This window comes from Cataglyphis hispanica, chromosome 16, assembly GCF_021464435.1.
Source record: "Cataglyphis hispanica isolate Lineage 1 chromosome 16, ULB_Chis1_1.0, whole genome shotgun sequence".
NCBI classification, from domain to species: domain Eukaryota; kingdom Metazoa; phylum Arthropoda; class Insecta; order Hymenoptera; family Formicidae; genus Cataglyphis; species Cataglyphis hispanica.
Genome location: NC_065969.1, coordinates 5,964,939 through 5,991,348, shown reverse-complemented (window position 1 = coordinate 5,991,348; position 26,410 = coordinate 5,964,939). Strand labels below are relative to the sequence as shown.

Genomic DNA, 26,410 nt, shown 5'->3' with positions numbered 1-26,410 from the left:
CATGAAATATAGCGCCACGTGTAAAGAAATATTATATTTATCGAAATTGTGAAATTTTCATTTTATTTACAGCAGATCTCGCAATTTTATACATGTACAAATATTTATGCAAAACGTTATTTCCATTTTTCATACTAAATAAATAAAAAAAATGTATATATGAATATCCGGATATTGTCGTCATTCTCTTAAATATCTAAATATTTCTAGCGATATCGAGATTTCTGTCTCACATGCAATTTTTTTCTCTAAAAGAGCTGCGAAACAGACAGCGTTCATCAATCAGATAATAATCAGATATCCAGACAATTTCGCAAAATTAAATTGTTACGAAACAAAAATTTATACAAAAATTTTCCGCAATAATTTTCCGCTTCGCTCGCATTGATTGTTGATCGCGTACAATACAAATGCCACGTGCATCGCGCATATTTGTGCGCTTTGTCCAGAAACAATAATGATGATGATGGAGCTAAAAAAGGAGCTATCTTTTGTTTACTTTTTTTTTTGTGATTGCAGTTGCATCTCCACCGGACAGACGAGTCACGAGGGACGATATTGGAGTGGCTTCGGCCGGTGCTGCGGCGAACAACGCGACCGCTACTGGCTGCAGCGGTTCGAGCAGCGCAGCTTCCACGAGGCCGCGCAATCCTTCTTCCTCTCCTGGTCGAAACGGCCAACTCTCCAGTAAGTTTTTCAAAGTATTACCTCCCCGAGATACGCTGCAACGTTTTTTATCGATCAGACATTTCTACAAGTGTATTTCTTCAAAAAGCAAAGTTTTTCCTCCTCTTTTTTTTTCTTTTTTTCTTAGACGTTTCGATACACGTGGGAGATCACGATGCTTTTGTAATTTTATAATTTAACAAGATTGTGTGAGCAAAGTCTGTGTCTCAGAAAACTATATTGCAAGGGTGATTTATTATAAATGAAAAAAATTAATGAAAAAAATTGAGAGTAATATTAAAAATATCGAAAATAGTTTTATGAAAATTGTGCGTATCAATTTTCGTATATACATGCAGAAGAATTAAACTTTATATGTAAAATTTTCATTTAAATAAAGTTTTATTTACTTATACGATAATATTTTTATTTTATTTTTAAAATTAGATTTCCACGAAAATGTCATATTATTTCAGTGTTACGGGAAATGAATTTCCGCCACGAGTACATCTCTTTTAATGTAATAAGAGAAAAGTTTACTTTCATAGATATCAAGCGTCTTTATTTTTCATTGGTTTTATGACTGTACTTGTATACATGTGTATAAAATAAAAATGTAAAAAATATTAACTTTAAATTAGTTTGTAATATATATTAAAATATCAAATAATTAAGAATTGTTTTCGTGTTAGCGCGTAACGAATTGTTCTTAAATTATATATCCTATGTCGTCATACAAGCTGTATTATAGAACTATTTTGTAAATCAATCAGAGGCAGCTTGATCAATTTACGGAGCAGAATTACTTTTGGGAATGTTAATATTTTACTTCTTCATGACTTGTTCTTTATTTTCTAAAATGATTTATACTACTATTCTTGGGTATTGCGCCGGGCTTTTTGTTTGCGGAGAGATTTGTCCGAGTAATTTAGAGATGATTGAATCTGACACTATTGAATCACATTAATCGAAGCGATTACGCTCACTGTGTTTCAGAACAGGGCACTTTGACGATAGTACGTCGAAGTTCCGGCAAAAGCAAAAGCATCAGCAGTGGAAGTTTCGAAAGTTCTCCACCGCCGCACAATCCCGACACTCCGTATTTATCGAGCCAATCCGTCGACCTCGATGAGATCCTCGATAATGTCGATCTCACGACGGACTCGCTTCCTGCCGTTGACACTCCCGACGCGTGCGACAAAGCTGCTCTCAGGTATCATATCGCATTGCAGGTGTTAATGGCTTTGCAAATGCGACACGCTTTAGATTTAGATGGAGATTTTCCAAGAGTAGCATTGATGATAAAAAAAAACGACAGCTTTTAATCGCTGGCCGATTTTGCATAAAATTTTGTCATTTTGAATTGATTTATTGGCTTATTATGAATATCAATTTAGTCGAGTGTCAATTACGTTATACTTTTTTGTACATGTCCTCGTAATGCTTTTTTTCCAATCTCGCGTTAAATATTTTATTCAACGCGAGATTAGAATCCCGCGTCAATCCAGTGGAAAAAAAAAAATATCCGCCCCTTCGAGCATCGAAGAGTTAAATACAATTACGTTAGCAATCTCGACTTGTCGCGCAATTATCGGAAAGCGATTGGATGCGAACGTCTAGTTTAGAGGGCACGTTATCGGCGCGCAGGGAACAAACTCCGAGGATACCTCTCTTTTGCAGATTGAGGTGTTTATTGAGGCAGCTACAACACGGGGAAATATCCGCCGAACTGCTTCAACGAAACTTGCATTATGCGGCTCGTGTACTCGAGGCCGTATTCATCGACGAGACCAAGTAAGTTTCTTTACACGAGTGAGAGAGAATATACCGAGTCTCTCGTGTACAAACGTGCAATGGAAAAAGACAATGGTTTATATACTCTGTATGATTATCTCAAGTTCTACTATTTTCTTCTGCTGAAATTTACAGACATTGTCGACACGCTATCGCCTCCACGTTCCGCACCTCGCGGTTAATTAACAATTCTCTTTTTATAGGCACTATCGATATCATAATTACAACAAGATACAATTTGATTCATGGTGTATAATTTATCGATGTGATAGCACTTGATTTGTGTTTCGATAGAACGTAGCCGACCGTGTTGCGTTTTACGTTTTATTCATTAGATATTAGATCATTAATCGATTCGATTATTGAACAAGATATGACTTTAACAGCATCGACTACCCGATTAATCATTTATGTCGATGGACACAGGAGTCGCAGAGCGTGCAACTTTTGACACAACAGTTTAACACGCGGTTACTATTTCATTTGCTAAGCGCAACTGAAATTTAGTGCGGCCTCCTAGCTTCGCGTAACAAGAGCCTTTCGTTCTCGCGATGCGTCGTGCCGGATGAAACTCACAACCCTTGTTCATTCGGAGGGTCATTCGGCGATCAAAGAGACAATCAGTTATAAGGGACACAAACGATCCTGAATGCGAGCAAACGTCGATCGATCGTCCGCATGATAAAGCATCAAGTGCGCCGATGAGTCGAACGTTACATAGCGACAACGTTATGACATAACGTGTCTAGCTTCTCTCTAATCGAGATCATTTCTCTAGGTTTGTTGAAGAGGAGTCGATGTCGGATGTCGACGCCTCTTTAGCTCAGTGGTAGAGCACTGGTCTCGTAAACCAGGGGTCGTGAGTTCAATCCTCACAGGAGGCAAATAATGAATTTTTGTCCTTAAGGCTCCTAATTCTTCCTAAATTGTCGTCATGTCGATGCTACGATATCGAAAGCGAAAAATTTTATGAATTTTTGTTTGTTCTTACGAAATATACATGTCGAAATCAATTAGTTTTCTTCTTTTCTTTCTACATCAACATTTACGCGTTTGATAATGTAGATTGTGATCTCTCATCTTTTCCGTTATTAATAGGTGTCTGTAAATTCTGATCAACTGTCGTAAGATCCACCGAAAATGTTGGACATCTGCAGATTGAGTTACTCTAGCGTTTATTACTAATTTTACTAATAAAAAAAAATGATATAAAAAGGGATAGTTTTATATGTACATTTTATCAAAGCATATTATATCGAAGGGGAGCTTTTGTGCGAGAAAAAAATTTAATGCATATATTATATATATATATATATATCTTTTTTTCTCAAATTTGCATTTTTAATAATACGATTTGATGATCATTACTGCTATCGCATCAGTAAAGTAATTATTGCGATTATTAATTTGTGTTATTTATAAAAATAATAGCAAATTATCGTACACCTTTAGAATTTTTCAAGGAATTTGATTCTTAAATGCATATCTTTTACTATACACTTTGCGTCGCGATAAAATATCTTATGCATCGAATGTGTGAAAATTGTGCGATGCACGCGGCCGATCACTTGCACTTGATATATCTACGTGTCGTGAAGATTATGACAAGATTATGACTCTTGCAATATATCGCTTCAATCTGAACACTTGATTTTTTTCTGCAAATTTTCTACTTTCACGCATCTGTGATTGGTGTGGGCATTGCATCAAAAGTACGATACATATCTCACAATTCTTCATTTCAGCAATGATTATCAGCGGAGAATACTATGCTGCCGTGAAGCACGACGCATCGAGAGTTTATCATAATTTTGTTCTATCAAAGATCGGTGTAGTTTGACCTATTAATATGGATATTCGTCGAAAATGAACAACGCGATGCCACGCTCGCTATCGTCCATATCGGAAAGAAAGAAAGAGAAAAGAGAAAAAAGAAAAAAAAAAAGAGGGAAACTTTAATCTTGTATTATCCTGATCTTTTTTACACATGAACTAACAAGCACTACCGCAGGGTGAGTTCAGGCGGGAATGAGTGCGCTCGGTCATCACGTAGGGGGGCGGGCCTGACGTCTTCATCCCTAGGGGGCGGCTTGGAACCGGACGGACCACAGGGCCACGCGGTGGTAACCCAGAAACGGAAGCTTCGCACCCCCGTTTGGGCAAGGTTGCGAAACATTCACATTTCCAACCCCCTTACGACTCCCGCCGCACCGTTTGCCACTCCACATGTATCATCTTCCTCCGACTCTTCTCTAGTTTCCTTCTCCTTTCCTTTCCTTTCCTTTCCCTCCCTCCCCCTGTTTCTTTTTTATCTCCTTCCCTGCCCACAGATTTTCCCGCCGTCCGTATCCGCGTGCCGTCGACGCTCTTTGTCGTCCTCTTTGTCGAACAATAGGTTCGCGTTCGCGAGAGGCGAGAGAAATTTTTTTCTCGAGAATAATAGTTGGTAATCGCGGCGATAAGCGACAAACTTAAATTTCATTTACGTAATAATGTATTTCTTTCTAAAATTCGACAAGTTTTACACATGTTTCTCGTTACTTGACAATAAAATATTCTATTTGTTTTCCAATATTTTATTTTACGTGACATTTAATATTTTATATATTATTTTATTTGCTTTTTATCTCTTCTCTGTTTCTCAATATTCATCATATACAACCACGTTAAATGTCAATCTGCCAATACTCATCACAGATTCGAATTTTGCGCATAACGTGAAAGCACAATCGACAATTGATCAGCATCGATGAAACGCGACGACGCGATGTTTGCTAAATACGATGGCTTTTGTTTTTTATGGATAAAAAATTGTAATTATTATATAATGTAATGCAATTGACGTCCAAGGCTTTCTCACATTAAACGGATCATTTAGCTATATTAAAAATGTTATTCTTATATTTTAATGCGCGAGTGGTCGCTCTTCTCCGTAGAATACCAACTAATAATAAGTGGAACGAGTCAACGTTTCTTTTAGCGAATATAGCTCCTTCGTACGTTATCTATCTAGTCTAGTTTATGTGCACAGAAATGAAAACGCATTACGTAGCTATGCGTTCTTTTGTTAATAAACATCTTTTAATAGTCAAAGAACACAAGATATAGTTTGACACTCGAGACAATTAGCATGTTACTGCAAATTGTTGCATCGATTAGCAATTGTCTATGTATATACAGACGTTTCTTCTAGAAAATACTATTCATTATCAAAGATATTCGTTACTCCTTTGGAATTAAATGATGACGCGCGCGATTAAATTTTCGTGTTTGTTACGCGTGAATGACCACAGATCACTAACAATGGCATTTAACTTTTCCTAATCTTGCATTGTTTTATTCGCTTCGTGACGCACGAATTTGTAGAAATAATCGGACGATGCGCAACGGGGAACATTAATTCCACATCATTTATAATCACATTTATTGACAATTTTTAATTTTTATTTCTGCATCTTGTGCGCGAGCATTGAGTCTAGATGAGAGGATAAAAATCGACGAGAGGATTCCTCGATTCACGCGAATCAAACGACACTTTCGAACACAGCATGAAAAACTTTAATCTTGCCTTGCCTTATCTATCTCTCTCGCTCCCTGTCTCTAGTCTACGTCTTTTCTAGCTTCTTTCTAGGTGTAACCTACACGATTTGTCGGACGTATCTGCCTGCCGTGCAACATGCATCGTTTTCATGATAATCGATCGTTTCTAACTGGTTTAGCATTGTTCTTGCCCGAGAAAGAGAGAAGTGCATGTATATACATTTATCGCCAGGCGGTCTTCGATAATAAGCATCCCTCGTAAATCTATTGCGGCGTGTGGGGGAGTGACTCGAAAAATGCTACGAGAGCGGTTACGAGGATGGCTATCCCGGGAACTCATCTTCAGCCAGAACGAACGAATGGCGAAGAGCGAATAAAGAGGGAACATTTTCAAGTCACCCCACGCAGCAGGCATGCCAGGGATGTTTGCTTGATGTAGCAAGATGCTTAGATCGATGTGAAACCTTTCAATGTGATATATGTTTTTCCTTCGTGTTTCACGTTATAGAGACGCCGATCGTGTGGAGTCAGCCGCCACGTGTCGTCCGGGTGTACGTCGTAGGTTCGTTTCAGCCAAAATTTTCATTTTGCGCGAGTGCAAATCGCGAAGACACGCCAACAAGGAGATAACGCTCTTTTTTGTCCGCCGCATTTCGAGCTTGGCGCCTTATCGAGCTATTTCTGCATGAACAGTCCTCACGCGATTTACGTGAGATTTTGCTACACATATAACATACAATACAATATCACTTTGCTCGTGAGATCTGTTTTCTTTTTTTTTCTTTTTCTTTTTTTCTAATTATGAATTATAGGACGCACTAAGATAGACTTATACTTTACTTTATCGATAAACTCGATAAAATTACGTAAGTTTATGTCATAATAATTTTAAAGATAAGAGACAAATTAAGCTTGAAACATTTCAACAATGGATAATTGTCTTCATTGTTTAAAAAATTGTACATTTAAAAATTAATTTTTAATTAGAATAGAAAAAAATCTGTAGTTGGAAGAATAGATTATGTGATTTTGAGACATTTTACAGTACAACAATGCGATTACAACAATGTAAGAGATGCGCATGCAGACGTATGATGCTTTTCTACGAATGACTAAATCTATAGGTGTTTATAGCAAAATTCTAATTACAATATTTATCACAATTCGTCTATGTATAAAATATCGTGGACGAATACATATTAATTGTACATATTTTCTTAATATTTTAATTAATTGTTATAATTGTATTACTGTGTTATTAATGGCATCAATTAATCCAAATTTTGGCACTTTCTCACCGATAGCAATATCTGGATGTTTTGTGTTTTGTGCAATCTGCAGTCGATGGATACGTCGGAGAGAAACTTTTAAGCAAAATACATTTCGCGATTCTAGCATTATTCTTTGCGGTATTATTTATCGTTGCAATAATATTGGCTTATACTAAAAAACCTTATCGAAATTATATTTGCCAAAAACCGACCTAACTATCGTTCAAGCCTAATAAATCACTGCTGCGATCTATGCATCGAACCAAATTTGAGATCAAATATATACGCAGCGGTTTATTAGAATCGCTCAGTTTTTATACAAATCCTCATTTCGTCATCCTCATGCATATGCATATACACAAACATACATCAAATTCACTCATTTCAACGCAATATTTCTGTCCAATTCGCACTTTCTCGTTAAACTGATGTGATTGGTGTGACTTTGGCTGAGTCAATAGTAGTAATATTTAAATATTTGATTTAATTGTAGTGTAAACACTTTAGGAAATGAGTTAGGATTACGCGTAGAATAATTGTAAAAAGTTAGGAAAAGAATATTAAAAATATTTTATTCTTGTCTTATTATACATATATTCGAATTTCTATGTATGATGAAAAATTTTAACAACGTTAAAAAAATTTTTAAATATTCATTTTAATAAATTTAAGGTATATCCCATATACTCATTTATAAAACGTAATATAACGTGGAATATCGATTTTGTCTCGGATGTAATCTCGATTCACGATCGGCGACTCACGGTGAATAAAAAATAATTTCGCATAATTCGTTCGCAACATTCACGATCTGCAAATTAGCGACAAATAAATGCGTTTTTCGCAATCTATAGAATCACGATTTTCCCGACGCATTTCGTAATAGGGATCGTAAATTAATATTGATGCAAAATAACGTAGCAAACAAATATAAAGTACAATTTAAATATTAGTCGAATTCGATTTGTACGATTTATACGGTGCAAAGCAAATTTAAATGCAATAATTTTAGTACGATGTTAATTTTTTTTTTTGCTGACATCGAGCGTCTCGGCTCGATTGAACGCGTGTAATGAAGGTAGGCCGGATTATGATCGTGCCGAATATGTTAGCGCGTCAGCTGATCGTCAGCCGTTCTAACGTCACGTCCCGCGATTTCCTCCCTTAGGCGGCTGGCGGACGAAGACGATGAGCTGTCAGAGGTGCAGCCGGACGCGGTGCCGCCGGAAGTGCGCGAGTGGTTGGCGTCAACTTTCACCAGACAGCTCGCCACTACGAGACGGAAGGCTGACGAGAAGCCGAAATTCCGCTCGGTCGCGCACGCCATCAGAGCGGGCATATTCGTCGATCGGATCTACAGGAGAGTCACGAATACCGCCCTCATGCAATTTCCGCCGGAAGTCGTGAAAGTGCTCAAGGTAATCCTCGCCGGTGGTTGAAAAGTTGGATTGAAGCGAGTAAATTTTTAAAAAACCAAACATGTATCACGAGATATGGATCTCGAAAAGGAGAAAGTATGGAATGCATCCAATGCATTTTTCTCATCTGGCCTAACATTTTAGTTTGAATCTGTGAAATCTGTGAAAATGTCCCTGATTAAAGCTGTGACAAGATTTGAATATTTGATTTTTAGTGGTAACATTCACATTAGTAGTAACATTCAACTTTTATTCCTCCGTTTTATGTTTCATTGATTATGGCTACAAAGATTTTACACAAAAAATCAGCCATTGCCACTCATTGATTTTTGTCAATGAAATTTCACCGCAATATACTATACTTATAATGAAATTATGCTTATCAGCGATAATACACTGATTCCATTTAAGAGATGAAAAGCTACTCGTACGGTCAATTAAACGAAAAGGACTGTAAATTAGTCGTAGAAATTGATCAAGTTATTGAGAGAGCAGCAATTTGCCATTAAAATTTTATAATTTTAAATTGCTCGCTTTACTGTTTAAGACTTTAGACGATTGGTCGTTCGATGTGTTTTCCTTGAATGAGGCCGCCTTGGGCACACCGGTGAAATACTTGGGTTACGATCTCCTCAATCGATACGGTATGATTCACAAATTTAAAGTACCTCCCGCAGTTCTGGAGTGCTTTCTTGGAAGAGTCGAAGAAGGATATTGCAGGCATCGAAACCCATACCATAACAATCTTCACGCTGCCGATGTTGCGCAAACGATGCATTATATCCTGTGTCAAACGGGTTTGATGGTGAATATTTCTCAAGAGATTTTTTCAAACATACGCCTAGTATAATTTTTTGATATCATTTTTAAAATATATCCTTCGATTTATGTATCAAGAGGTAATAAATATATGTATTTTTAATTTTGATTGATCACATTTGGGGGATTGTGTGAGTAATTATTATAAAATTATTAATTTTTTTAAATGAAGATTTCTCCAAGTTTTTTATGTTTTATAAATTATTCTTTAATTTAATTGCACGTATTAGATAATTAGTATAAATTAGTATGAGTATACTTTCCGGCAAAAATATTAATAAAAGATTTCGTTTTGCGATATCTCCTCGTCTTTAAAAGAGCAAAAATTGTGAATCATGATGTAAATAATGGAAAAGAAAATGAGATTTTTATCGGTTGATTAGTTTAGCAAAAGAAGGTATTATTTCTACTCGATCTCATTCTTTGTTCGTTTCCTCGACAATTCTTTTAACTTTTGAGATTATCTCCAGCTGATTATATTACTTGTTGCAGAACTGGTTGACCGATCTCGAGATTTTCGCCACTCTCGTGGCAGCGATTATTCACGATTACGAGCACACTGGGACCACAAACAATTTCCATGTAATGTCCGGGAGTGATACAGCGCTCCTATATAATGACCGAGCCGTGCTGGAAAATCATCACATTTCGGCTAGCTTCCGGTATGCGCAAAGCTGATTTTGCGATTGGTTTTCTTCTCCCGAATAATTTATATCCGAAAATTGTAGACAAATTTTCTTTCTCATCTCTTGAGAATTATTAAAAATAAATGTCAATTAAAATTAAGAATTTTAAATAATACCTATTGGAAACACACACCCGTAGTAAATAATAATAGATAATCTTTTAAAAAATTTTTCTTAGGCTGTTTCGATTTAAATAACTTTGTCTTTTCTAGTAGACAGATAGATAGATAGGTAAATAGAAAAAATAGATAGATAGATAGATAATTAGACAGAGACAGAAAACCGGAAAGAGAGAGAGAGAGAGAGAGAGAGAGAGAGAGAGAAATTAATATCTCCTATAATAGCTAATAGCTAATGCTTTACAATATTTCAGGATACTTAGAGAAGATGAATGCAACATATTACAGAATTTGTCGAGAGAGGAATTCCGAGAATTTCGCTCACTCGTGATCGACATGGTTCTTGCCACCGACATGAGTTTTCACTTTCAACAGTTAAAGAATATGAAGAATCTATTAAGTTTAGCGGAACCAAGCGTGGATAAGAGCAAAGCTGTTAGTTTGGTTCTCCACTGCTGCGACATTTCGCATCCTGCTAAAAGATGGGATCTTCATCATAGGTGAAGATTCTTTTATTTATAAAATTGCTTGTAAAATTGTGAAATTTTTTGTATAATACTAAAAAATTTTACTGAATTTTTAAAACGCTGAATTTTTTCAACGATATGTAAATGACATTGATGAATTATGGCACAGGTGGACAATGCAACTTCTCGAAGAATTTTTCAGACAAGGTGACAAGGAGAGAGAGCTCGGATTGCCATTTTCTCCTCTATGCGATCGCAACAATACATTGGTAGCTGAATCTCAAATAGGATTCATAGAATTTATCGTCGAGCCTAGCATGCAAGTATGCAGTGACACGCTGGAAACCGTTCTTGCGCCGCTTAATGTCAAAGATGCCGCAGATGAGCCTAGCAACGGTAAAATTATTTTTTAGCACATATGCTAAAAATACTTGAATTGCATAACTACTTTAAATAATTGCACTTTAACATCTTTTTTCTTGTTCGTTAATTAATTCGTTGATTAAATTATATTGGCAAAATGTAATTTCTGAAAATTGTTTCATGAATTTTAACTAATTAATAAATTATGTTCAGGAGGGGAAAGTAGAAGGTTCAAAATTGACAAACCTTGGATTCCGTGTCTCGCAGAAAATAAAAAGATTTGGAAGGAACAAGCAGTTCGAGGTATGTTGTAATTTAAATAAATTTAAACATTTAAATTAATCCCTTAAAAATAAAAAGAATCATTTTTTAAGAACAAAAGGTTCTCGTCATAACTATGAAAATCTTGTTTCTGTCTGTACAGATGCAGTTGATTTAACTTATTTGCTTCAACAAGATTGAGGCGAGTTGCAATGTGTCAATGTTCTATTTACAGATGCAGAAGCCAAAGCACAAAAGGAGCAAGAACAAAAGGCCAGTAGCAATCGCGAGGATAGTGGGGGAGCGCAGGCTCCGGTCGAAGAATGAAAGATACAACGAGCAATTGTATTCTTCAAAAGTCTCTGCAACTTTAGACTGCGAGGAAGCTCGTGATTTCCCATTGGATGGCATCTATTATATAAGTTTATGGGCTCCTTATTACGCTTACGAATGAGAGACAAGTATCATTCGGTAGTAGTACAAATAGACGTATGTGTGTCATACACATTAGAGCGGAGACGACGATTCGTAACATGTAACATTGAGAAATAGTTTGTTTAAATTATTAGACACCAAAGGCCCGAGTCATCACGTATTTGTCTCTGCTACTCTTATATAAGATGTTTGAATTAGAAGTTATCGATTATTTTTTACGGCTCAATATGTAAAATCACTTGATCTCATTAGAAAGATATAGCGCTTCTCGAGATAATCATCGTCGATTGTATTAATTATGACTCCGATTTCAAATTTGGTTTTACGTTTGCGTGAAAAATTAAGTTGTAATCAATTTCTTTTTTTCTTAAAGCTTGTAATTTGACAGAATCTCATGATGCAACCTGCAACACTGAAGTATTCGGTATGTAAATTATGTACGATTCGTAACGGTTAAGTCTCTTCATAGATGAAAGAATGTATTACGCTTCTAAATCCATTATAACTATCAATGATGATTATAAGATTTCGACACTAATCGCATAAGAATCTCCGAGATACTTTACGCAACGATTTTTTTTATAATTTGTTGATCATCATCGCACAAAGATATGAATATCGCACAATGATCTTGCGTTTTTAATGCAATCTTTTTATTTTAATTTTACTAAGTAAAATAAAAAGAAAAATATTTGCAAATAATTGAGGCTCTATGCTTCCAACGCAATTTTTGACCGGGAGCATCGGTCTCTCTCGTTTACATGTTTATCAGTAAGTCGCGGCGGAAAAATAGGATTTTGCGAATTACTTCCTTGTACATACATACGTTTATTAGATGTGTATCCGTATACGCGTACACTGGTGCAGCTTTAATGTGTGTGTGTGTATGCAATGTATAAAAAAAAGAGCAAGGTAACAAAATGCGGCTATAATGTTTAGTCGACATACGTTACGTAACTATTTCGTACATACATATATACATATATAAAGAAAAAAAGAAAGAGATAAAATGTTATTTTATTGGATTTCTCGCGATATTACGGCCGTAGGATACTTATGCGCATAGCGACACGCACGTCTTTAGTTGTAATTGCCTTGTAATTAAACACATATCCGTGAAAGAATGCGCGTCGCAACAAGCGTAAATTCTCGACACAATGACAAATAATTGTCATTGTGTTAATATGCATTGTGTCACACGCGTAAGAGAATCGGAGACATCAACCATTTATAGTCAGTTTTCCCTATCTTCTCTTTATCATTCATAAAAGATGCTGCCGTTACTGCAGATTTTATGATTTATATATATATATTTTTTTTTTAATACATCTCTTGTACACATGTTAGTCAAATTATATATTAGAGAGAAGAGTAACGACTTTTCTTTATGTCCATACATTCTTGGTAGGATGTTTAGACGAATAAAAGGTTAAATCTATGTTAAAAAAAAGAAATTTGTTGATAAATTTATAGACAAGTAATAAATGAAAGTATATCTGCTGATAAAGTTGACTCCGGTTCTGTGTACGTGGCAATAACTTGAGATAAGGCTCTATCTATAAATGTGGAAAATACCGCTATAAATATAGCGTAAAAATAGAAGAATTATAGCAAGTTTTTGAATGAAACATTTTATCATTAGAATCACAGAGATATTATATACTTATATATCGATACAAATGATGTATAGGATAATCTCACTAGTTTCGAAGAGTGTAAACATATCCGTCCTGCATTTATTTAATTCCTCTCATTCAATTTGCATGAGTTTGCGTTATTATAGAATATGCAACAATTCTTTTTTGTAGTGTTTTCCTGGAATGTTAATGCCTTAGATAATAATTGTTTATCTGCTTCTTCTTGGGGAGAAATAGACACAATATGATTATATATCTTAATAAATTACATAAGTTTATTTTTCCTCGGGTTGCTATTATTTTTTAAATGTTCTAGTCTCACCGACTGTAGCGTGGCCTGACTAATTGAAATAAATCAAAAACTTAGTGTATTAAGCTCGGCAAAAATCCGACAATTTCTAAAAGATTAATTGCTACGCTCAACTAAAATTTAACAAAAAATTTGTTTAATATTTTTTTACACTGTTATGTGAAATTTAATTAAACAAAATTCTTTTTTTTATCATAATTGTTTTTGTTACAGACATGCGAATATTAGCTTAATATTAGCAGTAAAATGTTGTAAAGTTAGATTAAATCTTTTGTAAAATTCTTTCAAATGTTGTCACGTGCCGGTTAATCGCGTGCAATTAAATTTTTCTTTCTGCAGCGGACGAGGGGCCAAAACGCGTGATAAAGTTAAAGTGCATTGAGAAATTACGATTGTATTAAGAGACTCATCGATGAGTCACGTGAATTAAATCAATCGGTTGATCAAAGTTCATTGTAATATATTTGAACTTGCTCATCGCTCCTCCAGCGAATGATTAGCAACTAAAAAACATTTCTCGAATTTAAACTCGAGGGCGATTAATGCCTGCTTCGTGTATTTATTCACGTGGCTCGATTATTTCATCATCTAGAAAGCTCTCCTTTAAATTAATACCGGCCTTTCCTTCTTATATGATACATGATGCGAAAGACCGCGATTCTCTAAAAATTTAAAAGGAAGAAAGGATAAACGAAGCAGCGTCGATATTTAGAGCGGCGTGCATCTTATTACGCTTGAAATACGAAGAATCTTTTAAATATATCGATATAAGTAAGAGAGATTAATTATAATAGTTTGATGAGTTTCTCGAGCGACAATTGCGCGAAATCGAATGGGGAGTAGAATGATAAAAAGGAGTTTTAATAATACTGTACTTGACCAATATTGTATTAATTCTTAAGCTAAAAGTACATACACAATGAATCCCACAATGTCTCCTTTATAAGCTACCTTTCTACTTCTCTCGAAACAAAATACGTCCGTATATTGTTCGTAGATATCATTAATCTCGACTATTGTAAATCTCGGCGAATGACGACGCACATGCTCGCCACGCCATGCAATTGACGCTGATCGTTTCTAAGTGTCTTACCACGAATTCATGATGATTGTACATTTTCTCTTTAGATTTATTTTCTGGCACAATTTAATACAGAGAAGAATGTGTACATAACCAGCAACTTCAGCACCATGTCCATTTGATGTGATGTAATGAAATGTATAAACGTATAAAAAAAAAAAAATATATATATATATATACATATAATGAGAGATATATTAATATATTACACAAAGATACGTCACATCTATGATTAGCATTCTATTTCTTTTCTCTCTTTCTCTCTCTCTTTCTCATAATTCTTCTGCGCATAATCTTTCGCATAATTCTACAGAAACATAAGGAAATACTAGATTCCTTAAATTGCTTTAATTTGGAAAAAACAAATGCGACAATGTATACGAAAAAATAATTCAATCATTATATTTCACCAAGTATTTTTTTTTGCAGACGAGATCAATTTGATTTTATAAATAATCACTGAGAAATATCTGTTCCGATTTTGTTTTGTAATTTAATATTTCATATTTTTCAAGGGCAATTATATGTATATTATAAATAGGTAAACATTGCTGAGAAATATAGTTATTTTATTTAACATTAAAATCATGATCATAAACTATTCTAATTTATATTCTTACAAATTTTCTATATCAATATAAAAGTATTGATTGTGAAAAGGTTTGCATGTAAATATAAGTATTTCTATTTCTTTTCTATTATTAATCTTTTTTATTTCCCAAAAAGTTAAATAATATTTGAATCTTCTTTTAGTTTCATCGGTTTTTAAGCGTGGCTGTTGAAAACTTAGGAAAGAGGCCAGGCTTTAAAAGCAGCATATGCGTTATTTACTGAATGGTCTAGGATTCTTCGTAGCTAAAGCTTCGTGTGGAGTTATTATGACTTCACATATCTGAAACACATAAACCACTATTGTATACATAATTGATATAGAATGATGCTTAACTTAAACCGAAACGATCGAGTTCTCGTGCGAGTAAATTTTTTATTTTAAAATAACATTGCATACAAATATATTTAAGTATTCAAAGATTGGCATATTTTTGATAACAGAATAACTATAAATATTAAATAAAGTAATATAAAATTAAATTATATGCGATTTGTCGATAATCAAAAAGACACAAAGCATTTTCCTTACTGACTTTTATAACGTAGGATTTTTAATTACAGATTTTCTAAAAGCACACATATATGTATATCGAAGTAATGAAATCATTCTCTAAATTAAATAATACCTGAACATAGTGCGGCACATTTAAACTATAAATCACTGCATCTGCGATATCAGTGTCTTTCAATATCGTTAAGCTTTCCAAATCCATGTCCAAGCCAAGGTTAATAGCGGCGCTTCGTAGCATCTCCGTATCCACCATGCCAGGACTGATACTCTGTGTTTACGGAGAATACACAATATATTTTCAAGTATGTTATTATCATTATTATTCTCAATCCAACTGTCTTATCACATTGCAAAAAGAGGCATCGTTATCAATGAACATAAACGTCACGAACATATCACTGTTAATGCAAGTTAAATTACAAGCGAGACAAATCAATACTGTTTTGATTAATATTAAATTTGTATTGATAAATTTAATTAGGAAAAGATCGCATACCGTGACCTTTACATCATGCTTTGCCTTCGTTATTTCATGACGTAGACTCGTTGACATTGCAGTGACAGCATATTTACTGGCGCTATATAAACTTATTGGCATAGTGATCATCTCTGCATAATGGCCTGCTACACTGTAGATGAGACAAAAAATTTTAGTCATACAAAACAAATTTGATTTTTTGCGAAAGTGAATAGAAATATTGATATAAATTACAACTCAGTTAACTTTTTTTTTTTGTGTCGACACACACATATTTATGGATAATATATTTATAAAAATATATATTATATAGATATTTATTTAAATATATTTATTTCTTATTTATTTCAATAAGATTACAATAAATGGAGAATGAATCACGATCGCGTCATTAATATAGCGTCAATTCGTATTTATTAGTGTAATTAAATCTCTTTATTTAGCGAAAATAGTTTTAATATAAAATAAGAATGTCGGCATTTACAGATGCATTTTTATTAATTTTATAAATAACTAATAATTTTAGCTATAAGTATTTTATATAATTTTGTTACATCATACATATCGCTCGCATCTCACAGATATTTTGCGTACAAAATATTCAAATTCTTTTATTGCACAATTTTAGCTCCATAAAAAGGCTAAATTATACAATAAAAGTATGCAGATTATTAATAAAAATAAAACTGTGTAATCTTTTTACAATCAATTACAAAGATTGGTGTATGTATATTTTTTTTCCATGACAATATATACAACTGCAAGTTTAAAATTGTGTTCATAAACATATTCCAAATTTTATTTATATATATTTGCATATCTACCTATTAATATTAATGATGTGGCCTGCAACTTTGCGCTTTTTGATGGATTGTACCAATTCCCGCGAACAGATGGCCACCGCTAGTACATTTACGTCCAGAATTTTACGGTAATTCTCTGTCGATCCCTCTTTTAATGAAAAATGTGTGGAAATTAATTTATATAACTTGCGTATACATATATATAAAAATAATTCTAAATATTACACGAAGTATCGATATGAGATATACCCTAATCTTACGCATATTTGTTTGGAAAAATTTTACAAATAAGCAGCGTTTTTGAGAAGAAAAATGGAAAAAAGAAGAATATTTACCTATAATCGGCTCGTTTACCATTACGCCAGCGTTATTGATCATCACATCAACACCACCCAATTCTTCCTCTGCCCATTTGAACACTTTGAGGATTTCCTCTTCTTTTTGGACATCGCATGCCATTGGGTAGACTTTGCCGTTAAATTCACTTTTGATACTCACCGCTAATTCCTCCAGCTTTGCCAGCCTTCTCGCGACGGCGATCACTTTCATTCCATTTTTCGCAAGCGCATTTACGATTTGCGTGCCTATTCCAGAGCTCGCTCCGGTGACTAAAGCGACTTTTCCTTCCCAACGATCCATTACGGTAGAAATCTCACGAAAGACTGTTGAGATACCGCTGGTGCATCGCGCTTTCTTTTAAACGCTTACCCTCACCAACGTCAACCACGGATAACGTACTTTATTATTAGCCAATAACTCGGAAGAGATATCGACGCATTAAAAAGCGTGTAGATAGAATTTATGGAAAAGCATTGACATTACTTTAGATCGACTTTTTTTGCATGCATTTGCATATGTTAATTGTAAGAGCTTTCCTGTTAAGACGTTAATTTATAAAAGATTTTCTAAATTTTCAAGCATTCCCAAATGGCCAATTTTGTCTGCGAGGTCGTCAACAATTGTTATCAATAATATAAATATTGACACAATAACATGATTATTCATACTTGTTCAAATATTTTTTGTATATTTTGTGGACAAATCTTCGTCTTTTTTTTTGAATAACTTATTTTTTGCCGATAAGGAGCAGCAAGTGCGATAATATAACAAGTACATTATAATAAAAATACTATGATTGTGTGAAGGACACAATTCTAATTTTGTGTGAATCGGCATAAAACTGCGCTAACTCATGCATAAATTAATAATATCTTATTTGTATTTATTTTCTGATTATGTAAGAGTCCGCATGAATGGCTTATTATCTTGTTTTCTCGTTTATAACAAATTGTTTAATTCAGTTAATTTATTGCGCGCGTCTTTATTCTGTTATATTCTTCATGTATACATATTGCAGTACATATATATATATGTAATTGCTCTTCGCAAAATTAAACAAAATTAAAATGATGATTGTTAGGAGAGATTAGAAAGATTGAATAGAGATATTTAAGATATTGTTTGAGAGACATCTAACAACAAGAGATTATTTCAAATTTTTGTTAAATTTTATTCTATAGATATAATCTGTGTTATGTTTGTAAAAAAAATTCAGAATGTATATTCTTTAAAATGTCGAAGAAAAGAACCAGTTGTACAAAGATTTTCATTGATTTGACTCACCGTAGTGATTATTATAAAATAGCTATTTTTCTCGTAGAAAATAAATGGTACAAAATACCTTATCTCTCAAATGAATGACACAGCACTATGATGTGATATACATTGTGCAATTAGATGCGCTAGTTATTTTGTAGTTACTAACAATTTCTCAATAATTTTCTCATACTAAAATTAAAGTCAAAAGTTGTAAAAAGAGATTACTTGCGATATAATTTATATAAGAAATCATCTTGTATTATATATAAGTTAAAAACATCACTTTATGTGCGCTGAAAACAAGTTTAAGAACATTGTTACGTCCAGACCCTTAAGAGTCAGAGTCAGCGGGAGGGCGTAACCTACTTAACTCCGCTAGACAAACGCTAGACAACGAGTGTCTCGGAGTCGAACGAATTGACCTGGGCCTGTGACAGGTCAACGACCGGAAGGGTCGCTTTTACTCGGTCAGTAGGCCGTTCGTTCGATGGTCCCCTTTTCGGTAAAGGAACTAAATCCTTATTACCCGGGACGGGACCTTGTGCGATCTCGGGATATGAGATGGGAAAAGGGTTAAGCAAAAAAAAAGAATATTATTATTTACATATCAATTTTTGCATTTATTGCATAATAAAAGAAAAATGAGAGCAAGGAACAAATTATTAAGTTTATCTTGTTAAACATTTAGTTTAGTATATATTGCTTATTAACTATTATTTAATATTTATGTGTCATTGTGTGTATATGTGTGTGTGTGTGTGTGTGTGTGTGTGTGTGTGTGTGTGTGTGTGTGTGTGTGTGTGTTATGGGATCTCCTCTAAGATACAGGGGAATTGTCTCCAGAGGACTTCTATAGGAACAGCGACAGGATAGTGAGACCCCGGGACGAACCACGGGATTACGGTGTCTGGTGGGGCCTTGGTTAGTGCAGTCAGAAATTCCTCGCGGTCCGGGCCCTATGCAAATGGCTCCGTCCGGAAGAGGGTCGTATATCGGGGGGAACTGGGCCAATGTCCGGAAGTAGAGGTAATCCTTAGAAAAGTTTGGCCAGTGGGATGACGGCTCTCGTTCGGACCGAGACGAGTCTTCGGTCTCTGTAGATACTATCTCTGGTTCGCTGTCAGTACCCCGTAGTTCGAGGGGGTCTTCTTGGTGAGGGGGGCGATGAGGGGAAGAATAGGGGGAGTCACCTAAAATAATGATCGAGGGGGTGGGCGACTCCGATCTTGAATGGGTAGAGAGGGGTGGAGGAGAAGTAACGGGGGTTGGGGAGCGAGGAGTGTCGGTAGTGACTACGTCTGTGTCGATATTAATGCTAACATTGCTTAAGGTACTAGTTTCCGCCTGAGCCCGAGCCAACCTCTTCCTAAGCCGTCTATTTCGACGGTTACGCGCCCGCTTCACCGACGCACGGGAGGATCGTTTCCTATTTGCTCCTTCCATACTTGTTGAGTGCGATGATAAAATAATCGTGTGATCGACCCTGTAGATTTTGGCTCTCGAGCTCGTCGGGTGGAGGTTGACTGCCTCAGTGTTCGCAGTAAGATTGATTGGTTCGGACAGTCTTTGTAACACTAAACGCACTATAAAATCTCAATTCGAAAATCACTGAGGATAGGAATCGGTTCACGATAAAGTCTCGAGTCCTTAAGGTACGTCACAAAGTCTTTTTCGCGAGGACACGGCACTCTTGGCGCTATATTCTCGACGAAGTATAAGGAGACTGCCCGAAAGACTGAACTTTGGAACGTTAGAGAGTGTCGCGTGGTCTTGTCCGACGTTTATTAAGCCCTTTTGCTCCTCCTCTCCATTGGTTTGTTAATCTATTTTAACGAATAGTTGTTTCTAATCACGCCCTCCGATTTTTCCTAGGGCGTTGCTCTAGATTCTTAGATCATAGGTATTGGTTGAGTTTAACCAATGGAGAGTAGTTGCTATCGGGTGAGGGTGAGGCTTTCATTTTACAGATCGAGTCATGCCCAGTTTGCTTTAATCTCCTAGGTTGACATTTTATTTGAAATTTATGATAAACAGATAATATAAGAGGGTGGTCTGGCAGGCAAGCATGTGGTGTCAAATGTCGCGAGTTTTCGACTCCGGATCGTCTATGCATTGTTCTGGACCTCGCTCTGCTTTTTGTTTAAAGTTCTAGGGCCTGATACTTGAGCTTAAACTTGCATATCTTGCTGTCTGTTTGTCGTTCGCTTCCACATGGTTTTATATTTCTAACGCTCGACCGTCTGTTATCTTTTGTTTAAAATTCTCGAACCTTCAGAATTGTAACGTTAAATTTATAGATCCGCTGACTTTCGACAGCGAGATTACACATTTTCGCTTCCCAGACTTCGCCTGCTTATTTTTTCTGTCGGACGTAGCATTTCTTAGAACGTAAATTTATGTCGCTAACGGATTTTCTATGAAAGAAAACAACCATGCGGTCTGCAGGACCCAATAATTTATATATTAGAAAAGAAAAAAAAAAGGAATATTCGTGAAGTCTACCGGACGTAACAACATCATTTTATTGCATCATTGAATCATAATCCGATTAATATTCCGATTAAATTCTGCTTTTCCATTATTCATTGAAAATTATTGAGTGGAAAAATTCCGAGGATGCGATAAAAAAAAAGAACGATGAAATTTTCGAATCGCAGTTGAATATTATCGAAAGAATATCCGATCCCAAGTGTTTGTACATCGTACATCGATTCGACATTCGGTTGTATTCCATGCCAACTTCTTTTAGAAGGATGACGATTTGCAAAACTGGTTTATGTTGCAAAAATGAATTCTTGCGAATGGGAATGAGAGAATATCGAATGTGGACTATCGAGAAAATTCCGAGTCAAAGAGCAAATGACAAAGGTCACAGTCAACAGTCACGGTGAACGATAACAGATAGGGAGAAAAGATTTTAAATATCGCTGATGATGCTACTCTGAAGTGTCCTTCCGACTAAATTTTTATTTTTACTCGCTCTCTCCTTCTATTTTTCCGGCGTCTCTGACCTTGTGTCATGATAACGGCTTACTATCTCGGAATTTAATTATCTTATAGCAAAGATGAACAAAAGATTGAAGTCAAGGACCCACAATCTTAATACAGAAACTCTCAATACAAAAAAAAAAAATCAAAGATGAAAAATATATTAATTTAATTATTATTATCGCGCATATACAAGTTTTAACACATATTTATTTCTTTTCTATATAGATAGCCGATAACATAGATACTATTTATACACTATTTTCTTATTAAATGTATGTGCGTATGCTCCCTTTATTTTTTAAACTATCGTTTAAGCAATATGTATCTAACATTTTTCAAGATTGAAAAAAAATTCTTTTAAACGTTTTTTTTTATTAAATTTTTAAAACAATAATTAACTCACACTCTCTGAAGCGTGACTTTTTCAACTCTTAGAGATTACGGGATAGTCAATGTAAATGGAAAAAGTAATTAATAGCGGCAAAACAACGCGAGTCATTCGACTGCAGTGAGCTTGGGCGGTATAATGAGAGTAAGAAATGGGTGACTCGCGGAGATTAGATTCGGATAGGAAACGATAGCGTAGAGATTTCTGCTCAGGACGAGGGATTAAAGATCTACGAGTGGCTCGCTTGGGACTAAAGTTGGATTATACCGGCAAACGCGCGATATGGATAGCCGGGAGCTGAGAAATGTATGTTACAAGTCTGATTGTTGGAGAAGTTTTAACGCAATTATGTATTGCTAAATCGTTTAAATACTCTCGTCATTTTTGTATAAGATTATTTTTTTTTTTTTTTGCACAACAAAAAAGTATAAATAATTATGTAAACGAGTATATAGAGGGAAATAACACATACACTCATACACTATAGATATATAAAGTGAGGCATTTTTGAAAAATGAACTAATAGAAAATGTGATGATGCCCAAGAATGTAGGACATCTTTTCCGGTGCACATCGTTGCGCTTTCCTCACCGTTCCAAGCCGCATTATCATATTATTCGAGATTGGTATTGCTGTCCGAGACACGATACGATTCATGAAAAGAGGATACAAAGTTCCGGAGAAAAGCGCGATACTATGCGCCGTCTTCGGGTAGAAAGTTTCATTCGCTTTCTCAAGTTCGATATGTGACTATTGCCTATCTTTCACTTTACATGTAAATTTGCAAGTTTAAAGATAAAAGAAAAGATACTTTTTTAAAAGATAAAAAATATATGTAATTTGACTCAATAATTAAATTTTTAGTGTCTTGTCTTTTCATATTGACTTTCTGAAAGATTTTGTAAATCTTAATATAAACTAACATGTATGACATATGAAATTTTGCAATGGATGATTGACAATTAAAATTGTGTAAAATTTCAATATTTTGACTAAGAATAAGCAGAAATATATTTTACAAATTGATCATTGAAATCAAACTTTTATGGGCCACATGTAGCGAAATAAATTTCGTGTCGGCGACATGTCAAGATGTGTTGTGCATCCTGTTTGGAAATACCGGAAATTGTGAGCAATGCTAACAGATCTGATCTTCGAACCAAGACACCTCCGATGACGGAAATTCCCGATTGTTTCAAGTAATTCATGTCGATTTTTTTACTTCCAATTTTGAATAAATGTGAGTGTGAGTGATTGCCAAGACATCCTGAAGACATTGCGAAATTGCGAATGTCGCATGATATTTGTGATCTTTGTGACATTTTAATTTGGAAATAATCGCTATTTGTTGCTTAAGATAAATTATTTTAATTTTTCTCCGTATATATATTGCTGGTTTAAAATTGCATCATTCAAATTCCAAACATTCAAAACATTATATATATATATAGTGTTGCAATCTTGTAATAATCAAGAGTGTGTATTTATGTATATATAGGGTGTCTGATAATAATCGCCTTATCCGTGCAGATAGAGCGGATTAAACCAAGCAGAAAAGTCCTTTATCATTTTTTTTTGTATAACGCTTAACAAAAGAATTATTATTGAGTAAAGTCTAGTCAATCATAACTGATTTTTAGCCGGGCGGACATCGGTAAACCACGTGCCTGACTTACTGATGGGACGATTGTTGTTCAGCCTTGTCCTGTATATCTGTAATAATGCAAATACGATCATGAATTTAATGAATGATTAATCGTTGAATAATGATACATCATTATGGTAAAACGATTTGTCTTTTAATGCATACAGCATATGATAAATATGTTATTATGTAACCTTGTAGCGCGTAAAAAGTTGAAGCTTGAATTTTTCTCGTATTCTTTCATAATAAACTATGCATTTATTCGTTTAAAATTCACTCATGATACGACTATTTATCGAATATTAAAGCACACATAGCACGTCGCTCTGCAATGGAGAAAAATCCTCGAGGACTCTCGTTCACAAAAGATTGACATGCAATTAAATCATGTCCGATACGATTCTCACACATCAAAAGTCGTAAAATCTATTGTTATCGCGGTAACCAAGACCGATGAGAAATTTCGCCGTTAATATAACATTGCATAAAATACACTGATATAGCACAATTTTACAAGCAAATGTCCGTTTTGTATCAAGTGATGTATATATTTAATCTTTACGTATGTATGTGAGATTCACGGAAAATATCTACCATTCGTCGCTAGGAATTGTACGAGAGTTACGGAATGACAGAAAAATATGTATGTAATATGTGCACCTATGAGATATCCCTACGCAGGGATATTCCGTTGTAGAAATTCTGATCCTCCCGGGACGACGTGCGCAGCTTTGCCATGAACGGGTCTCGTATGGTCATTTTGCGAGAACGAATGGTACGCACTTTCGTTGAAAGCCCCATATAAAGTGGCCTCCACTTTCCTGCTTTCTTCGTTATATATATTTTGGCGCAATTATTTCATCCGAAACTTTATATTGGTTTGGTCGGACTTAGTAAATAAGCCGAAAATAAAGTAGAAGAGCTATAATGTGTGTAAGAATTTGCTTTTATTTATATACATATATATATATATATATATATATATATATATATATAATTATATTTGAAATAATTTATACATTTAATGTTTTAATATTTTTATTATAATGAATATATATATATATATATATATATATATATATATATATATATATAGTACAATGTATGATGAAAATTTAATATAACTAAATTATAGCTGCGCGCGCACTATTTATGTAATTTTTTATTTATCATTAATATTACTACATATAATTTTCATGCAATTATAAAATTGAAAATTTATATATTCTAATTTATTAATTACAACATTAACATAAACAAATGTTCTTATCATTATTTTATCATCATGAAAATTGCATTTGATAATTTATTCAACTCATTGACAATTGACATTGACATTATAGTTAAGAAATAATTAATGCCAATAAATTCTTTTAGATAAGTGTTAAAACTGCTGATATGATTTTTAATATTTATAAATGAATTAGAATATATTTTGTTATATTCTATTTTTAATAATAGATCGCAGACATGAAGAAAAAATTTGTGAAAAATAAGAAGTTTAGTTTTTTCATATTCACATTAAGAATCTAATAGTAGCATATTAAAGTTTATAATTAAAGTTAAAAAATACATTTTATAAAGAGATTAAAAGTTGTAATTAATTAATTCAATTTTAATGGTACAAAACAAACATGTGATCTAATCAACGTTTAATCAATATCCTCTATATATAAATAAAAATACCAACACAAATTTTTCAAATATTATCAAGTACATTTTGTATTGCGTATTATACGACACGTGCATATAATTCATTTACGTAATAATTTTGCATGCAAGGATAATTACGTTGCACTGCACTGAAAATGCATCAATCGCAAAACAGTTTTCTATATTTATCCAAACGCACATTTCTCGGTACAAATGACTTTTTTATACAGGATTCTAATATAATAATATATTTTTTTTTAATAGATACATTTTGATGATATTATTAATTTTCAAACAACTCTTAAAAATTGAAAATAGCGCTATATAATATATTTGATAGAATTTTTTTATCCATAAATCTATTCTTATACAATGTACGTTTTATTTTAGATATAGGAAAAAGAAACGCATGCGACACACGACGGAGAACGAATTCGTCGACAACTCTCTTCATCGATACGCGTCAATTTAATCGATGGCGAAAACGGTTTTGCTGATATTTTTGGCAGACAACGGATGACCGGTAATGTTGGATGCGTTTCCGACAAGCGCAGGACATGGTTTACTTTCTATATGGATCTATTTGCTCGCAAACTTATACGCTAGCTACATACTTGAAAATAGACAGAATCTTTCTGTTCTCTTTAGGGGAAAATGATCATTAATCTTAGATAATCCTTTTTCACTCATTGTTTTTATAGAATATTTTCGTAGAACATTTGTGTCAAGCGAAACCATTACGCGGATATCTAATATTTTAAATGTTATATGTAATGTTTTATTTTAAAAAATTAAAAATTAAATTATTTTTTTAATAGTTTAGATATAATTAAATGTTTTTTTAGTAAAAATACACGCATTTT

The 26,410-nt window shown here is 34.2% G+C and overlaps 2 protein-coding genes and 1 non-coding gene across 10 annotated transcripts in view; 2 read left to right on the top strand and 1 right to left on the bottom strand.

The window, feature by feature from the left end:
- LOC126855432 (dual specificity calcium/calmodulin-dependent 3',5'-cyclic nucleotide phosphodiesterase 1-like) overlaps positions 1 to 15,053 on the top strand; it is an 84,778-nt gene extending 69,725 nt beyond the window's left edge. For 6 of the 8 annotated variants that reach the window (XM_050603066.1, XM_050603071.1, XM_050603070.1 and 3 more), the window contains 11 exons: positions 520 to 687; positions 1,663 to 1,879; positions 2,347 to 2,460; positions 4,472 to 4,624; positions 8,440 to 8,689; positions 9,237 to 9,494; positions 10,001 to 10,170; positions 10,568 to 10,813; positions 10,950 to 11,176; positions 11,357 to 11,446; positions 11,640 to 15,053. In XM_050603066.1, the coding sequence (XP_050459023.1) occupies positions 520 to 687; positions 1,663 to 1,879; positions 2,347 to 2,460; positions 4,472 to 4,624; positions 8,440 to 8,689; positions 9,237 to 9,494; positions 10,001 to 10,170; positions 10,568 to 10,813; positions 10,950 to 11,176; positions 11,357 to 11,446; positions 11,640 to 11,731 (1,985 nt within the window). In that variant the 3' untranslated portion in view covers positions 11,732 to 15,053. Of the gene's footprint in view, positions 1 to 519; positions 688 to 1,662; positions 1,880 to 2,346; positions 2,461 to 4,471; positions 4,625 to 6,508; positions 6,563 to 8,439; positions 8,690 to 9,236; positions 9,495 to 10,000; positions 10,171 to 10,567; positions 10,814 to 10,949; positions 11,177 to 11,356; positions 11,447 to 11,639 lie in introns of all 8 variants that reach the window. The other 2 variants (XM_050603068.1, XM_050603072.1) reach the window with 2 other exon arrangements.
- Positions 3,273 to 3,344, top strand: Trnat-cgu (transfer RNA threonine (anticodon CGU)). The gene has a single exon. It is a non-coding gene; the product is annotated as a tRNA-Thr (tRNA).
- Positions 15,054 to 15,419: 366 nt separating the features above from the next.
- On the bottom strand, positions 15,420 to 17,948 carry LOC126855440 (farnesol dehydrogenase-like). Its single transcript, XM_050603089.1, has 5 exons — positions 17,607 to 17,948; positions 17,293 to 17,419; positions 16,487 to 16,619; positions 16,106 to 16,258; positions 15,420 to 15,759 (listed from the first exon to the last, which is right to left on the bottom strand). The coding sequence occupies exons 1-5, from the start codon at positions 17,908 to 17,910 to the stop codon at positions 15,691 to 15,693; spliced, it is 786 nt and encodes a 261-aa protein (XP_050459046.1). The 5' UTR covers positions 17,911 to 17,948; the 3' UTR covers positions 15,420 to 15,690.
- Positions 17,949 to 26,410: the final 8,462 nt, after the last annotated feature.

What these genes read in the sequence shown, in the direction of transcription:
- LOC126855440 (XM_050603089.1), bottom strand. Translation starts at nt 17,910, where the DNA reads ATGGATCGTTGGGAAGGAAAAGTCGCTTTAGTCACCGGAGCGAGCTCT. An exon ending in GGTAAACGAGCCGATTATAG is followed by an intron (nt 17,420 to 17,606) that starts GTAAATATTCTT and finishes TTTCATTAAAAG; the next exon opens with AGGGATCGACAGAGAATTAC. An exon ending in CACATCATTAATATTAATAG is followed by an intron (nt 16,620 to 17,292) that starts GTAGATATGCAA and finishes TCTCATCTACAG; the next exon opens with TGTAGCAGGCCATTATGCAG.